This window comes from Asterias rubens, chromosome 4, assembly GCF_902459465.1.
Source record: "Asterias rubens chromosome 4, eAstRub1.3, whole genome shotgun sequence".
Lineage (NCBI taxonomy): Eukaryota > Metazoa > Echinodermata > Asteroidea > Forcipulatida > Asteriidae > Asterias > Asterias rubens.
The window spans coordinates 7,517,345-7,536,124 of NC_047065.1; the positions used below are offsets into that span (position 1 = coordinate 7,517,345).

Here is an 18,780-nt window from a genome sequence, read left to right on the forward strand (position 1 = left end):
GAAAGAAATGGCTGTATCCGAATTGGTTGGCTACAGCTTATGGCTACAGCTGTAACTAAGGGTATCTTGCACTTCAACGAATGATGAAAACAACATCCAAAATCTGACAAGACTATCATTGTAACTTCAAATTCAATAAACATTTATTCACTTGTTATACTATTTAGTGAACTTGGCAAATGTATTCATTAACTTTTTTAATGAAGCACTGTTGGTAATTTGGCATCCATAGGCAAACTACTGCTGATAAACTTGTGCATCACCCAATTTACAGAAACGGTTCTTTTTCCAAATTTCCTCATGCAAAGTTCATAATGCATTCTTCTCTTCTAGTTTGTATTTAACTCAAACATTTCAATTATTATATGCCGCAGATTGCTCACGGACAAACAACAAACTAAAAAGAGGATACAAACTCAAATTTAATCAGGAGTATTTATATACAACTATTTCATCCATCTGTATTTACAAAATGCAGCTTTTAGACTCATGCAACCTGCAGTTGGTATCAATCCACAGTAATCTCTTACCGAGACACAAGATGGTTATTTTTTTAGCATTTCAGTCTTCTCGCTGACGTCACATGTCTATAGCAATGTGTGAGGTTTGCCATGCTTTAAAGGGAAGATACACTTTTGGTAATTGTCAAAGACCAGTCTTCTCACTTGATGTATCCCATCATGAGCATAAAATAACAAGCCTGTGGAAATTTGGGCTCATTCGGTCATCAAAGTTGTGAGAAAATGATGAACGAAAAAACACCCTCGTTGGACCAATTTGTGTTCTTTCAGATAGTAGTGAGAAATTACCTCTTTCTCAAAAACTGCGTTACTTCAGAGGGAGTCGTTTCCCACAATGTTTTATACTATCAACAGCTCTCCAATGTTGTTACCAAGTCCGTTTTTAAGTTAATATTTGATTTGAGTAATTACCAAACGTGTCCCTTCCCTCTAAGTGTTATGTAAACTCTTTCAATTTCATGCAATCTTATTTTCAGCATCACTTCAGCCATTATCACTAGTTATGTCCACTCTTTAGCTCCTTGTGAAAAGAAAACTCCAGTTCTTTCGGGATTGCATACTCTTTCAACTCTCTATATTTCAGGAAAGATCACTTAATAACTGTTCTTATGTAATCACAGATATTTATCATGCCTTATTAGAGAAATGACAAAATAATGTTGCATGGCTAGGCTTGGATATTAAACAGCACCCTTTTTTATCTTTTTCCTATCCCATAATTCGCCTGCTACATCATCCCATGATCCATTACCCATGTGGATAGTGCATACGACTCAAGCCCCCTCATCCCAGACCCTAGAGGGCTTCACAATTCCGATCGACAGAAGGTACAATACAACCTCCCCACCCAACCTTAATTCCACTGGCTCAACTCCAGATTGTATCCATTAAGGAGCAATCCAAAATGGTCAACATTTTCACAGTCATAGAAAGAGTACGACAAATGGGGGGTGGGGTTGGGGTTACCTGCCTTAATTTAGTACTTATCAATTTTATGTTCATTAGTATCGATAAGCGTTAACATTTTAACACTTGTTACGTAGCAAGGCAGGCCTCCCAACCCGACAGTTTGATCAATTTAAAAGCTGGTAGTAAAGTTTTTCAGTGAACTTCCGAAACGAATTTTTGTTTTTCTCTGTTGATTCTACTGTAGAAATATCAACACCTTTCAAAGTCGCATGCGGCCTCAGACCCTATGACTGTAAAATAAGTACTCCCTGTACTAGAACTCTCTCTTCGACCTAATATTGACAAATTTAGATGACCACTGATCAATTAAAATGTCCTCCATAACTCCTTAATTCATCACAGCCATCCTCTTTTACTATTCCTCCTCTCTTCCTTCTTATAATCGTCTTCGTTCTCGAACATCTCCCTGTCGTACCCCTCCTCCAGGTCTAGCTCCGCCTCTCTAGAGACGATGGACACCGGTTGGCGTGGGAGACAGCGCAGTACGGCGTCGATGCTTAACACCCTCAGGTTGTCCTCCCCGTCTCGTTGTAGGACTCCGAATGACTCAAGCAGTCTGGCTCCGGCTGTGATGTCAAACTCCACATTTGCTTTGCTACGTTCGTACACCCAGCCTTCAATCTTACGCTCTAAGAGAGAGGCTGGAATACCGCCTGGATCATGGAAACGGAAGTAATAAACTGATTAGTACAGTGTATCAAACATAAACTAGAATTATATGCCAAATTATTCTTTGCTACTTAAAAAGCAGTGCCGGTCGATGTAGTTCACCGGACCCACGCTCTGTTATTGTCGGCAGTAGAGTGTAAGTTTGATACCCGATCTTGACACATTAGCAAGGCACTAAAATTGATTTGTTAAAAGTTTGGAAGATGTACATTCTGCTCTACCAGCCAGGCTCCTAGCAGAGGATACACACTCACTGTGCTGAGGGAAACCCTGTTCCTACCCCAGGAGCAGGTGGCAGGTGCTCTTGGTGTCAGTTGATTTGGGTCGATAGCCCAAATGATGTTAGGCAATCTCTCATAAAAAAAAAACCCAAAAACTATTAGACGAGACTTGTGAATTCCGCTTAATGCCATTGGACACTTTCGGTAAACAGTATTGTCCAACGGCCCACACCTCGTGTATCTCAACTCAGGGTCCTAACAACTTATAAAATAACAAACCTGTGAAAGTTTCAATATGGTTTTATTCAACTAATAAGAGATGGTTTAAGGAGTGATTTAAGGCCCAGTGACCAGGGGTAAAAGCTCTATATAAAAACGTGTTATTATTATTATTATTATACGATACGAATGAGATAACACCAGTTGCTGCCTAAAATGTAGTTTAAAAATAAATTTGTATAGGCCTATGGGTTCAATGTAAGGTCTTTTGAAATGCATAAAACATCCATGATCATGACAGAGAAAAGGCTTGCCAAAGTGTTTCTGAAAACTAGATTGACTGCCTAATTTTGCATTGTGAGCTGCTTTTACATGTGTAAGTGTAGTTTGCAAGTGATGCACATTTCAAATAGTTTATTAGGAACACCCACAATTATAATAGGATAGATATAGCCCTGGCGGCCTTACACTTTCGTATTGTACTACAGTGACGTCCTGGATATCAGGGTGCATTTCTGGGGCGGACAATTTTCAAAGCTTCATAACTCAAATCTTACCTGCAAGAAAGCACTAATTTCAACAGATTCACATTACATGGCAGCATATATTTTTCTGCGGTGGGTTTTGATCGTCAACTATTCTTCACAAATTTGTCATTTTCATGAAATAATGCAGCTAAAGAATTCCCACTTTTGTTTGTACTCTCACAGTCTACCGTGTGTACGCAAGACGCGCAAATCTTGCATTGCGTTTCCGTGTTAACGCTGTGAGTCAAGACACGGTGACCACGGCTTGTTGCAGGCAACATTTGAGTTATGAAGCTTTGAAAATTTTCCGCCCCAGAAACGGGCCTTAATAGATGGGACTCTGTATCTGTGTACAGAGGACGAGTCCTATATAGGGCTAGGATAGATATAGAAATACTGAAATATGCTACAGCTTTGCGATACCTTGTGAGATGGGTGGAGTACTTCCTTCAGACCCTTCAGTAATTGAAGATGTTGTAGGAGGTGCTCTCTCCGCAAGAAGAAAAGCATAAGTAAGTAACGCCTCCTTGAATGTCTCCTCCTGAGCTCTGTCAACCAAGAGGGTCAGCAAACCCCGATTATTGGCAACATTCTTGTAGTACAGTGTCCGTGATAACTGCATCATGTAGCGTGTGCGTCGATTCTTGTATTTGTTCCAGGCGCTGAGTGCTATCAGTCCCGTTACCGATGCTGTGACTAGTGTCCAGTCGAGATTGATGTCCGCAAGGAAGGTTACCCCCTTAACGAGGAGACTTATTGACCCGATGGTGATGAAAGTTGCCAAGACGCCTTGATCCCACCTCGTCATCTGAATCTTGCCATCTGGTAAGAGCTGCTCGAGGGCCCCTGTTGGGATCTCTTTGAACATCTTTAAGATGAGTTTCTTATCTCCTTTGGGACGCACTGCTAGGACAACCCTCCTGTAATACTCCATAGGGGCTGGAGGTTGTTGTCTGGTTGCACGGTAGAAGAAGGAGGAGGTAAGACGCTTGTAGAAGGGAACTTTCTCCTTGGGTAGCTCCTTGCCTAGAGCCCAGAATCTTAAGATATCATACTTCTTTGGATTCACCGCCACCTACAAAATTAAAAATAGCTTAATTTATGGATGTGTGTTACATGTCAACGATGGAAAATATTTTAAAACTTGTAATTGGTGATTTGAAGAAACCCCGCCCCTCCAAAAAAAATTTAAAAATAAGGGTGAGCGGATCAGCAAAATTATTGATTATGAGGCCATTATTGCTGAAGTGAAAGTTTCAGGTAGGCATAATACCAGGTATCCAAACTGTTGATATTATGGGGCCAGTTGAGTGGCCTTTGACTGTGCTCCTTCTCTGTGACATTTGATGGTCCTTATCAATGGGTGCGTTCGTTTAATAGCTTCCCTGGGTCGACCCCGGTCTGCCCTGGTACGTTCGAATAGCTTGACGGGGCTCACCCGGGTCAGCCTTCAGTGCCCTGCTTGTGGAGTGGGTCACTTGGGGGTGACCTGAGGTGCATGCCGTCACCACAAGAGGGCGAGTGTGATCGTTCGATTAGCTTTTCTCAGGGGCTCACCCGAGTGAGCACTGCGGGGTCAACCCAGGGAAGCTTACCGAATGCACCCTATAGCTGTGTTTCAGATCAATGCACAGAGGACAATATTTTTAAATCTGTGCTGGGCGACACTGGGTGGTTTTGCTCAGAGTGCTGTGCAATACATTGAGAGTCCTGGGCAGGCCAGCCTAGCACCGCCCACCGTGGCTACAATAAGGGAATCAATGTGTGGTCAAGAGGTTTTCAACTAGTGGTTTAAACTCGCGCCGAGGCCTGGTTCTTGATAAATTTACCAAGACGAAGTCGAGGTTAATTATCGGCGGGTTTAAACCACTAGTTGAAAACCGATTCAACACACTTTGATTCCCATTCATAAATACCTTTTCGGTCAAAAACATCATCACTTTGTGGTCAAAAAGTAATATAAATGCAAAATTATAATTGTTAAATGATTTCTTTCAACACAACACCCCTCCAGTTATGAAATGGTAAAGCCCTCCGCCGCCCTCGGGTAAACAACTCCTTATAAGGGAATGCTGTGCGCATTGCGCGTATCACATGATGTGGCACAACTGTTTCAACTGTTGCTCTGGACCAATAGGAATGAACTGTCTTAAAAGAACAGGTGCAAGCACGCGTGTCACGCCCATGTTATAACACTCTTTACTGATGTTACTGTATATCATGCGTTCAAACAACCCCTCGTGATGCCCTCTCGACCAATCAGAATGGATAAACTGTCTTAGGTATTTATGAATACTGATTATATATACTTACGCTAACACCTTCGCCGGTCACATGTTCAGCCAGCGCTTTCTCAATGACACCCTTGGGTAGTTCATGGAAGTTTGCCTTAGCCATGATAATACTCAGCTTCCTCAGCAGCCAGAATTCACTGTCTAATCTGTCTTTGTTTCGCCAGAGTTTTGTCATCATTGTGTCTTTGTCCGGGTTGACTGGCTCAAAGAGTTGCTATGGAAATCAAAGCAAAAAATAAACAAATACATCCTAAAATTATTGATTTTTATTGCATTAGTTTATGTCAGAAATGATCTATTCCATGGCTGTGCTTCAATATTTTATAAACTTTTGAAAATATATAAGTAAATGCTTCTGTTCTGAAGTTCTACACAAGTCTACAATTTATAGTTTTATGGTTGATTTATTTCAAATGTTGTAGCAGCAAACAGCTGAATTGTGACATAATTAACAATCGTCAAAATTATTAACCACACAAAAGTTATTATAAAAAGCAATGCACTATAGAACATTTACAAATAAACACCAGAATTGGAGAACAACAAAACAGCAAAAAGTTGGTGCAAGGTAGGGTAAGGGGCTATCTTATCATATTCACTGTAAACGCTGCTAAACTTAGTAAATTTGGTCTCCCATTCTAAGGCATGCTCATTGGTTCGCAAGCACGAAGTAAGAAATAGTCATTGGGTCAGTTGGGGTGAGAGTCCTTGCAGAGAAAAAAAGAATCACAATTTTAGAATATTGAAATGACATCAGTTAAAAAAAAAATCAATTGAGAAACAAATTGCAAGGAGCTTCTAAAAACAGCATTGACGTAAACAGCAGGCAGATGAAAAAGGTCTGAAATCTCATTCCTTTTGGGCTCAGACAATGGGAATCGATTTGAACTGTTTTATGTCATTGAACTGAAAGGTGTAAAATTACTTCATCAAACTTAAGCATACCTTGAGTTCTGCGAGCACTCCGTAGTATTGATTGATGATTGCACTGTCCAGGGATACGGCTAGCTCCTCAAATACCTTCAACTCATCTTCCTTCAGTAGTCCCTCTTCCTGCATCAAGAGACGAACCAATGATCGCCGCGAGATGGGGATAAACTGCTCTCGAAATCCGTGCTCTTCTGATGGCAATGCCAGAACAGGTTGTGTCTCTGCTGTCTCCTTTACAGTGCTGGGAGCTGATTGGCTGGTCGTTGATGAGCTGAGTCGTAATTGGACAAGCTGGCTGCTTGTCGGTAAAGTCCTTGTAGTAATCCATTTCTAGGAACATGTAAATAAATTTGTTATTAAAATTGAAACGATGATGAAATGTAATTACTACCGAGATATTGAAGGGATGAGATAATGAGTAAAAAGTGGATAAGGATTGGAAAAGGAGGACAATACTCGGATGTCTTATTTTTAGTCCAAATGCAGTTGCTTGAAAGGACAACACCCCAGTGGAGGGACGATCGTACACAGGATCAGTGGGGGTTGGCTTTCCTAGCACTGTATTAGGTGAATTTGTTGGGTCTACTTCAGAAAGAAACTAAATCGGGAGAAAATGCTATTAACAGGACGTCAACATCTCTTAGAATAAACCATGGAGCTCTAGCCCTGGTAGGACGTCAGTCAGTGCCGGAGGAGTCCAACCTGGGCTACATACCGTACATGAATAAACACAAAAAACTAACCCCACCATCCAGACTACTCCTAGAACTATGACTTTATGAGTATGAGGTTCTCTGCGGAGACGATAGCCTAGGAGTACACCCTGACCATCATGCCCACACTTTCATGACTTCTCAAACTAAATTTGCATGCTCTTAATTAATTATTTATATATTTTTCCTAAATTGTTTTTTATATTTTTAATACTTGATTACACCACCACATCACACTTTGATTGTGAGAGTTGTGACAAATTTGTTAAATGGTTTGTTGTTTCCAACTGTCAATCAATGACAATGTGAAACCATACCAATGTCGAGGTTACGGGGGGCACGTTGTTTTTATGTGGGGTTTTTTTTTTGGGGGGGGGTAGCAAAAATCAAAGTAAGAAAATCCCCAAAGTCCAAAGACCAATATATTTTGTTGCAGTCAGTTTCTTGAAAGTTAATTAAACATCTTACCGATTCGCGTTGAGTTAATTGTGCTCTACTTTTAACTGCAAAGATGTGTCCCCTTAAATTGGAGACACTCCTTGCAATCTTGCAGTAGGAAGTCGCCATCTTCAGTTTGGAGAACGACAAAACTATGGAGGGCGCCGTTCGTTGACCTAATAATTTTTTTTTTTTAACGGGAAAACGGGTGTGGTGGAATTCTGTACCAGACATTTTCATTTGGGGGTATAACTAGGGCAAAGGTATTTCTATTTGATGTGTCGAGCCATTCATTTGTACTTTTTGTTTTAAATATGGGGTGAGGGCAAGAGAGGGGGAGGGGCCGGGAGGTTCCGAACATGACCCAGTCCCCGCCCCCTCCGCGGAAGTTTCGTGGAAAGTCTTTTTTTCGGTCAGTTGTGATACGCCCTCTATTGACTTAATGTAAAGCAGCTTTAAAGCTGAATAAACATAATTATTGGAAGGTCCGACCTTTTCTGTTTTGACGTTTCTTTGATTATGATCCGACTCTTGTTTTGCGGACCAAAGCGAATTGAACTTCTGGATATTTTAAATGGTGGGTTAGTGGTAGGTCAAATGGTTATTGGTTATGTTTGTTTTTTAATGGATAGGTAAATATGGATTATTATTATTTTAAAAACTTTGTATTTGACTTGGTTATGAGAGCAATGACTGAAGACCAATAAAATATGACACCCATGGGGGAAAAGTTTCCGTATGGCGCCACCACTTTTTCATTCGATATTAAATAATATAGTATTTAATTAACCTCAATGAGATATCCCTTTTAGTAAAAATGAGTGAAAAGGTGGTGGCGCCATACGGAAAGTTATCCGTACTAACTGGTAGGCTTCACTGATTTTTGTTCCGAATTTGTTACGAATAATTACCATGTTTGGTGTTTGTATTAACTCATTAAGCAGTAGCTGAGTGATATATACTGATGATAGACTCATGAGCTAGACTATTTGCTTGTCAACAGCTGCATCTGCTGAGGGGATTTGTGCAGACAAAATATCAAGTTCAAGATCATGAAATTTATAATTATATGATCTGACACACAAGCTCTACAGCTCTACAGTTCTACTGAGTAAGTGACACTGACAGTGAGACACCTACATTGTTCGCTATAGTACACTGCTGTAGGCCTACTTTTCTTTTTTTCCATTGAACCATGGAGGAATAAATTAGCATTGAATAACATCCATGGCAATTTATACCATTTTAAAGGCAGTGGACACTATTGGTAATTATTCAAAATAAATATTAGCATAAAATTTAACTTGATAACGAGTAATGGGGAGAGGTTGATGGTATAAAACATCACGAGAAACGGCTCCCTCTGAAGTGACGTAGTTTTCGAGAAAGAAGTAATTTTCCACGAATTTGATTTCAAAACCTCAGATTTAGAATTTGAGGTCTCAAAATCAAGCATCAGAAAGCACACAACTTCGTGTGACAAGGGTGTTTTTTCTCTCATTATTATCTTGCAACTTCGACGACTGATTGAGCTCAAATTTTCACAGGTTCGTTATTTTACGCATTATATGTTGAGATACAGCAAGTGAGAAGACAGGTCTTTGACAATTACCAATAGTGTCCACTGTATTTAACGTACGGGTAAATAGAGACTTGTAGTTTTTCCCCACTCATCATACACGAGGAGTCTATCTTTTGGAAAATTAGTGTAATCACAAAATGTAATTTGACATTTCCCTTCCTGAAAATAAGCACCCTGTTACTTTGAACTTATTAACACTTTTAAACAGTGGCTCCAGGGTGAAGCAGATGGGCGCACTTGGTGTGGGCTCCTTAATCCTAGAACTATGATTTGTTTTGTCAAGACGGTAGCATAAAACAAACCTCTTCTAAAGATAGTTCTAAGGAGCTCAGGCTCCCCACTCCATTTTCACATAAATTTAGGGAGATTCAGAAAAATTCATCAAACACAAATTTAAATGTTTTCATTTTGTAGTTTATGAAGATGCTTTCGATGTGAAGCTTAACAAGATAGTTGGAAGTGGACTCTTGCCTTGTCATGTCTGACGTTGAAGTGATCTGTCCCACTGTGGCTGAGCTGATGGAGTTACCACAACGAAATGTTCCCTGTACAGTGGAAGGCTGCGATAAATTGCTGGCGACAACAGCAGCTCGTAAAATGCATGTCATCAAGCGCCATGGAATATACCAGGTACGTGTGTCCTTTTCCCTCAGTTCTCTTGTCAAAGGTTGTGGTTTGTTTGCTTTCCACTAAAAGCACATTAAAAAAACAAAATTATATTCTTTATCCTCAATGCAAAAATTAACATCTATGAAAAAAAGGATTCAAACTGCCTTTAGCCATCTGGGCCCAATTTCATAGAGCTGCTAAGTACACAAAAATTGCTTAGCATAAAATGTCTTCCTTGATAAAAACAGGATTATCAACCAAATTACCATTTATTGCTTGTTACTGGTATAGTTGCTTACCTGAAAATCACGTGGAAGTTTGGTTGGTAATCCTGTTTTTATCAAGAAAAAAAATTTCGAGCTTAGAAAATTTGTGTGCTTAGCAGCTTTATGAAATTTGGCCCTGGCTAGCTTGTTGGTACGGTAGTAACTCATTTGGTCAAGCAAGGAATTGTTGGTTCAAACCCCACCCAAGTGATTTGCGTGTGGATTTTTTCACAGAACTCTGGAATATACTGAGTAAACACTGCTAAATACACATCTACAAAAACAGAGTAACATCAACTCAATGTTTTTGATCAGTACGCTCATTTCATCTTCAGAAGAAAACAAACTGCAAGTTTTGAAACTTTACTTACGTGTTGGATATACCAAAGTTTCTAAAACTACCTATTTGCACACAATTTTTAAGATGCTTAGTGCAAAAATTATGTCAAAGGTTGTCGGACACTACACAATGTCTTCTTCAGTTGTCTGCGTTATTACGAACCTGTGGACCTTAGCAAATGATAATGCAATTTTAGAGTTGATTAAAGGCAGTGGACACTATTGGTATTAATTACTCAAAATAATTATTGACATAAAACCTTTCTGGTTGATGAGTAATTTGGGAGAGGTTGATGGTATAAAACATTGTGAGAAACGGCTCCCTCAGAAGTGCCATGTAGTTTTTGAGAAAGAAGTAATTTTCTGTGAATTTGATTTCGAGACCTCAGATTTAGAACTTGAGGTCTCAAAATCAACCATCTAAACGCACACAACTTCATGTGACAAGGGTGAATTTTTTTCTTTCATTATTATCTCGCAAGTTCGATGACCGATTGAGCTCAAAATTTCACACGTTTGTTATTTTATGTATATGTTGAGATACACCAACTGTGAAGGCTAGTCTTTGACAATTACCAATAGTGTCCCTTGCCTTTAAAACAACTGATTATATGTGTGTTTGCAGACCAACAGCAACATTCTGACGTTGGAATTCCAACTTCTTCAAGGATAACAAATCGGAGGTTAAGATGCTCACCCAATGTGTTTTCCCCCTAATTTTTGTTTCACAGGATAACTCAGACAAGAATATGTTCTCCAATCATCCCCAATCCAAGACTGTAGCCGTCAAAAAGCACTTCTGTTGCCCTGTTAAGGATTGCAATCGTAACAGAAATGGGAGCAATCCATTCACAAAGTTGTGGTCACTAAAACAGGTATAAGTAGCAGATATTTAATTGACCTCCTCCCTACATATTCCAAGTAACCCTTCCCCTTTGTGGACACTATTGGTATTTACTCAAAAAATATATTAGCATAGTACCTACCTTGGTAATGAGCAATGGAGAGCAGTTATTTAAAAGTTAAGAACTGTTAAGGTATGGCCCACTCAGGCTTGAACTTTGCATCTTGTCAAGGAAAAAGGGTTCGTCAGCTGAGGTCGAAAAAAAACACACCTAAAAACTAAACAAAAGTTGTTTGTACACTGTAGCGTTAGTGATGGTTAGAAATAGAGCTTCAAACCGGCCATGCCAATACACAATCATTGTTGCTAGGGTCAACTTGTAAACACAGGACACTATTTTAGTTGTCAAAGACTAGTCTTCTCACTTGGTGTATCTCAACATACACATAAAAATAACAAACCTGTACAAATTTGAGCTCAATCGGTCGTCGAAGTTGTGAGATAATAATGAAAGAAAAAACACCCTTGTCACACGAAGTTGTGTGCTTTTGGATGCTTAGTTTCGAGACCTCAAATTCTAAATCTGAGATCTCAAAATCAAATTCATAGAAAGTTTTTTTTATTTTTATTTTTTTAATTTTCTTTTATGCAAGTCACCCAAAACAAGGCTAAAAGCCACTCTAGGTTAAGGGCTACAAGTTACTTCTTTCTCAAAAAATATGTTACTTCAGAGGGAGCCGTTTCTCACAGTGTGTTATACTTTAACAGCTCCCCATTACTCGTTACCAAAAAAAGGTTTTATGCTTATAATTATTTTGAGTAATTACAAATAATGTCCACTGCCTTTAAAAGTTAAAAAAGGGATTCCATATTATACTAGATCATCAATCATCCCTCATCAAACAATTCCATCTGAGACAATTCGTCCATAGTGAGCCTTTATAGACCTCTATCATGGTGCAGCCATCTTGAATTTTGTTCGTCAATTTATGGCCGTGTCCGAATTGGCTACGGCTAGGGCGCGTGCGTCTGCTATTCTTCAACACTGACAGACGCGCTGATCTAGCCGTAGCTGTAGCCACAGTCGCCAATTCGGACACGGCCTGACCAAACTGTGGCTTGAAGAACAAAATAGCCTGGTTCCTATTTGCAAAATGATTATTAGCATTCATTATTGTTGTTTTTACAAGGAACATGACCGAGAAGGAGACAGAGTCTGATAAAGGTCTAGAAATGCAAATTGCAAACATTACCAAGTTGTTCCACAGGTGTCCTAACAATTCTTATGCACAATCTACTGACAGCATTATCAGCAAGTTCATGGAGAGAGGCACTACTTATGCAGCAAGTGCGACTTCCCGTTTGCCTTCGAGATCCAACGTCTTAAACATGAGAAGAAGTGTGGCATGGTATACACATGCTCAGACTGCAATGTTCCCTTCACAACCAGACAAGCACTGTGTATGCACGCTAAGAGGAAACAACACAGATTGCCGGTAACTGGAAAGACTGCAGGGTAAGTTTCATGTCGGCCTTAGGGCCTTGTCACACGAGGCAACTTTTACAGCCAACTTGGAGGCAATCAACTGCAGTGCATGCTACAGGACCACGTTGGTAGCACATGAGTTGATTTTCAAACATGTCTTACGATCAACAAAAGAAACATTTTAACATTCAAGTTGGAATGCCTTTTCTTCTTGGAGATGGCCTGGAACTTGTTGCCCGTAAATTGCCTCGTGTGACATGGCCCTATTTCACAAGATTGCCATCTTTGTTTAATATAGATGGATTGCACACAATGTCATTGACCACCATCTTTGATGAAACGTGCAGGCATAAAAGACTATCAGAAAATATGGCGGTCGATGATGCTATGGCAATCCATCTATTCAATGGACAAGGAAGGGTGATGTGAGATCCTGTTGGTAAGTAAGGCGTTGTTTCAAATCGCAAAAACTATGTACGTGCGACCAATGTAGTCCTAAGCTCTTAGCCTTAGCTCTGAACATGTGCATAGAGTGTACTTAGTAGCAGTTAATTGCTAATAGCTCTTAGAGACAATCTTTATATTGCATGGTAACACACCCTTTTTATATCTGATTTTAAGCAATCGGATTCTAAAAACATTTCTTGTCTATTTTGTCATCCTAGGGCAGCATCATCCCAACAAAATGCCAACAAAAGAGAAACATTAGAAAATACTCCCTCGTCTTCATCTGCAGAAACTATTCCGACCCTTCGGAAGATAGTAACAATCCCTATCCCTGCAGGTAGTCTACCACGCCTCATTACAACCCCAGAACCACTACAGACTATTGAAACCTCCTCCTCAACAGTGATTAAGACTCCTCTTAAGAAGTCACCGACAAAGAAGCACTCGAAGACGGAGCGCTTTCTGCTGCCCAAACCATCCATACTCAGTGTCCACAGAGCCGCTGCGTTGCATCCACACACCACACAGATTGTGACTATCAACAAGGGGTTAGTTACAAGCGTCCCACTCTCAATAGCTCCCGGCCCTCCCGCCAAGAAGCTGAAGAAAACACTCTCAACTCAGACATGTGGATTCAAAGGGAGCGTAGCTTCACTCAGTAAAGGGGTTAGTATTCCACAAGGAGGCATTCATTCAGCATCGCATCCAAGGGGAAATAGCAACAGTACAAGGATTTTTAGAGATTTAGGAATGAACACACAGCTGAACAGTTTGGCCAACTGTGAGACCCAGACTGTTGTAAAGCAGAGTACTGCACATACACAAACACCGGGTGATGTCATCATGTGTGAAGCTCTCCTGTCGGCAAATATAGAGACACAAAATCATCCAAGCCAACAGCAACATCAACAGCTGCAGCAGCAGCAACAACAACAACAACAACAACAACAAAAACAACATTTTCAACAACAGCAACATTTGCAACAACCACGACATCAACAATTTCATCAACAGCAACATTTACAACAACAACCACCACCACCACAACAACAACAACAACAGCAACAACAACATCAACAACAACATCAACAACCACAACCACAAAATCAACAACAACAACAACAACAACAACTGCGGTTTCCTGAGTTGCAGCAGCAGTATCAAGGAAATCCATCACAGCAGTTACACCAAGGCATTCCAGCCTTCACGAGGCAAACTCAAACAAACCAGCCACTCCATGTGGAAGCATCTTGTTCTCTCCCAAGCAGTGTGAGCATCGCAGGTCTGGAGCCGCTTCAGGTTCCTCAATACACGATGCAAACACAAACCCAATTCAGCACCAACACCACAACCAACTCTGATGTTCAAACAGAAAGCTGGCTCTCCTCCTTGGTGAACAACCAAGGTACTTTCACACACAAGGCCGGTGTTCCCACACAGACTGATCTCAGCTTTCTCGACTTCCTGAATCTAAACAATTCTGAAACCCAAACAGTACTTAGCCACTCAACTCTTGAGGCATCAGCATCTACCTTGAGCACATCAACACAGACCTATCGTCATCCTGCAAGTTCCAATCTAACAGAGACCAGCATTCAAACGATAATGCCCCAGCCTCAGGTCTCTGATAATGGTAATATCCCCCAGAGTACAATGGAGACGCAGACAAACTTCTACAGCGCCTGCTTGGACGCTCTTCTACTCAATGAATCACAGAGTCAGACAAGTCCCGCTAGAACTTTTAATGATGATTTGGAATCCTGCTGCCAGCAGACACAGACCCTGTCACATATCCCTCAAACAGATCACCAACAAACCCAGACATCACTTCCAAACCTCAACATCAGTAACAGCGACTTCCTGCTACTGGACATGTACACACAGACAGCACAGCGAGGTCTACAGAACTCCTCATTGCAAACTCAGACAGATCCGTTTCTTGAATACAGCCTCTCCAGCATGCAGACCCAAACAATGGCAGACTTTGATATTGGGGCATTTGATTTCCATTCAATATCTGTGCAGACCGACTCTCAGCTGGTCAGTGATCCTGTCAACCAATTGACCAATACAAATACTACACAGGTACAGACCCAGACTAGCAATTTGAAGCCTGCCGGAGGAGACACTGCGGCCAGGGATGTGCAAACTGAAACGGATCGTATGGAACGACTGTATGATATGTGTTCAGTGGCATTTACTGACAACCACACTCAAACAGGGTAAGGCGAAGGTTGTGGTAATGGCAAGGGAATCACCAGCCATTATTTCATATTTTTATTCTCCAGCACATGCATAACAACCACATAATATGGGCCAGAGTTTTTCTGTGGATACCATTAAAGTTTTGTTGTGCCTGGTCTAATTGCAACCCCTCTGTATTCAAGATATTGTTTCTCTTAAAGCAATAAATGCTTAGTTTGTCTTTAATTATCATGAAAAGCCTGCCAAAGTAGCTTTTGCTAGTATTTATACATGTAGAATAGCATAGTATGATTTATTTATTTGAATTATTAAAAAAACTAAAAGGCTGACACTATTAAAATTCACAAAGCTAAAGATATACACATTTACAAAAATATTCAAACATATCTCAACAAAATAAGAAACAAAATCTTATGGTCACATACACAATTATAGTTAAGTTATCGCTCAAGGATACTGGTGTCATGATTGGGATTTGAACCCACACCCTGATGTCTTTCCAACCAGAACTCGGGTTTGGGGCAGTCGCAGAGACCATTTGGCCTACAAAATTGCTTTACCGATACCAGCTGAAATACCAAATGATTTATACTTTATGAGTAGTGCCTTGCTAAAATAATAGGCGCTGAGTAGGTCTTAAACATGCCTTACAAACCGGCAGGGTCGTGGACATGTGATGGACCGACTCTGCAAGATTTTAAATACCGATATGAGCCCTTTTTTGTTTAAAAGCATTATAATTTAGGAAAATCTGTAAAACGTTTTATGTTTTGTAGATTTTGCAGTGCGTAACTTTATGTATTGATTGCATTACACAAATTTGTGCTTGTGCAAGCTAGAGTGCCAATGCGTGTATAGTTTAGAGCACCGAATGCGTATTCACAGTTTCATGTCTTCATCACCTGCTTAAAACCAGTCTTAAAGACACTAGATAGTTGACACCTTTGTTAATTGTCAAAGACCAGTCTTCTCGCTTGGTGTATCTAAACATAACAACAAAAAACTGTGAAAATTTGGACTCAATTGGTCCTCGAAGTTGCGAGATAATAATGAAAGAAAAAACACCCTTGTCACATGAAGTTGTGTGCTTTCAGTTGCTTCATTTCGGGACCTTCAAAACAAAATCAAAGTCTAGTTCTGAGGTCTCAAAATCAAATTCAAATACTTAAGTGGAAAATTACTTCTTTCTCTCAAAAACTACGTTACTTCAGAGGGAGCCGTTTCTCACAATGTTTTATACTATCAACAGCTCTCCATTGCTTGTTACCAAGTAAGTTTGTATGCTACCAATTATTTGTCCAGTGCCTTTAAGTGGTCATGTGACCACCTTTTAACCTAAACTAACTGGGGTATTAGACTGTAGATGAAAGCGTTTACAAAATGCTGCTGCCAAAAGGGACGTATTGAATGTATTATATTTAAACAGTACTTGACATGAAATGTTATATTTTTATATTTTCTATAGTGTACTATGTATTTTATGACAGAAGTTTGTGTTGATAAACATTGTGGTTGGAAGTGGTATTAATTATTTATTTTTGTTTTTTAATTTTGTACACCTTATTTGTCTTTCAGCAAAAATTTTTTTCAAAGAATAATATTACTATGCAAAATGTAGCTGTGATGCTTATATTATGACTTTAGATGTACACATGTCTAAAATGAGATGATCTCATTGTGTTGAAAGTGTAATACAAAATTGTTGTAAGTCACAACACCAAATCATCAGCTGATCAGGGCTCAATTTCATAGAGCTGCTAAGCACAACAATTTGCTAAGCATGAAATTTCTTCCTTGATAAAAACAGGATTACCAACCAAATTTCCTCATGATTTTCAGGATAAGCAAACAACAGCTGAATAAAGTAACAAGCAATATGCAACAAATAGACGATTGGTTGGTAATCCTTTTTTATAAAGGAATAAATGTCATGCTCAGCAAATTTTCGTGCTAAGCAGCTCTGTGAAAGTGGGCCCAGCTGATATCAAATGTTTGTTTTTTTTGTTTAAGTGGAGTACATGGTAAACCTTTACACTGGGACTACATAAACGGGTGCCATAATTAAAAATAGCTCTGTAGGCCTAATCTTGTCCCCCAAAAAATAGTGAGCGCTTTGAGATGCCCATAGATAAATAGTAGCAAATATGAGTTACTGTTATTATCATTATAAATTGTGACCTGGGGCCAATTTCATAGAGCTGCTTAAGCAAAAAATTCGCTTAAGCACAAAAATAGCTTGCTTGTTTTACACATGTTACTGGCAAAAATGTCATGCCACATACATTGCTTGTGACTGGTATTTAGCTGTTGTTTACTTAGCATAACAATTGAGTGGAGTCTTAGCTGGTAATCCGATTTTACTAAGCAAAGATTTTTTTGCTTAAGCACAATTTTGTGCTTAAGCAGCTCTATGAAATTGGGCCCTGGTTGGTAGCAATGGCATTTTATTTACAATTAAAGGGGACTGCAGTAGAAGCCATGGCACATTAGTATAAAGTATTTGAAGTGGCTGTCTACTACTTGCCAATTTCAACTTTTATTTGATTGGTTTAAAATGTTTTTTTCAGTTTATCCTAAAACTTTTAAGCAGAGCTACTGTTGAAACTACATTATTTCTATAAATGTAGTAGTAACTAATTTGTTTATCCCAGTAGATAATAGTAATTTACAGCATTTGTAGTTTTTTGTATTTATTTTGTATTTATATTAGATCTTTTCGGGACATAAATATGGTAACCCCAAATCAAATTAATTGCAAAAAGAAATGATATTAAATAGAATTCACGCCCAATGATTTTGCAATCTCTTTTTTAATAGAAAGATAAATAGTTTGTTGAAAAGGGCTGCAAATTCTATGCTAAGGTTTCGTTTGGTTCTGACTATATTGCCAACTTTTACTATTCTGAAATATAGCATCTTAAATTGTACATTGCATTCTGCTTTAATTCGGGTAAAGTTTTGAAAATGTGATAGTGTTTTTTCAGCTCAAAAACAATGCAATAGAATTAAATGATTTCTTTTTACAAAATTGATTTTGGGTGCAGTATAATTGATTGGATTTCTGTTTGTTTTGTGTAAACAGGCATTGATGTCATAATCACTAGATTTGTACGCGGAGGGGGGGGTCAACATGGCGCCCTACCAATTCAACCAAAAGACGTCATACGCTTGGACCAAGGCCCAATTTCATAGAGCTGCTGAGCACAAAAAAATTGCTTAGCATGAAATTTCTTCTTTGATAAAAACAGGATACAACACAATTTCTATTTGTTGCATAATGCTTGGTACTGTACTCGGCTGTTGTTAGCTTATCCTGAAATTCACGTGAAAATATGGTTATCCTGTTTTTATCAAGGAAGAAATTTCATTCTTAGCAAATTTTTGTGCTTAGCAGCTCTATGAAATAGGGCCCTGCATGCATCTTTTTTTACGGCTACTAGCCAGCGCCTATTGCAAAGTAAACCATAATCAGCCACCCTGAGTATCCTTTATTGGCATATT

The 18,780-nt window shown here is 39.4% G+C and overlaps 2 protein-coding genes across 2 annotated transcripts; one reads left to right on the plus strand and one right to left on the minus strand.

Moving 5' to 3' along the window:
* Positions 1-871: 871 nt before the first annotated feature.
* LOC117289672 (transmembrane protein 143-like) lies at positions 872-7,630 on the minus strand. The gene is made up of 5 exons (XM_033770899.1): positions 7,532-7,630; positions 6,366-6,680; positions 5,440-5,634; positions 3,550-4,201; positions 872-2,143 (listed from the first exon to the last, which is right to left on the minus strand). The coding sequence occupies exons 1-5, from the start codon at positions 7,628-7,630 to the stop codon at positions 1,827-1,829; spliced, it is 1,578 nt and encodes a 525-aa protein (XP_033626790.1). The 3' UTR covers positions 872-1,826.
* A 350-nt stretch (positions 7,631-7,980) lies between these two features.
* On the plus strand, positions 7,981-16,246 carry LOC117289625 (ATM interactor-like). Its single transcript, XM_033770830.1, has 6 exons — positions 7,981-8,078; positions 9,498-9,713; positions 11,029-11,172; positions 12,446-12,657; positions 13,293-13,960; positions 14,195-16,246. Exons 2-6 carry the CDS (start codon positions 9,561-9,563, stop codon positions 15,298-15,300), a joined length of 2,283 nt encoding a protein of 760 aa, XP_033626721.1. The 5' UTR covers positions 7,981-8,078; positions 9,498-9,560; the 3' UTR covers positions 15,301-16,246.
* Positions 16,247-18,780: the final 2,534 nt, after the last annotated feature.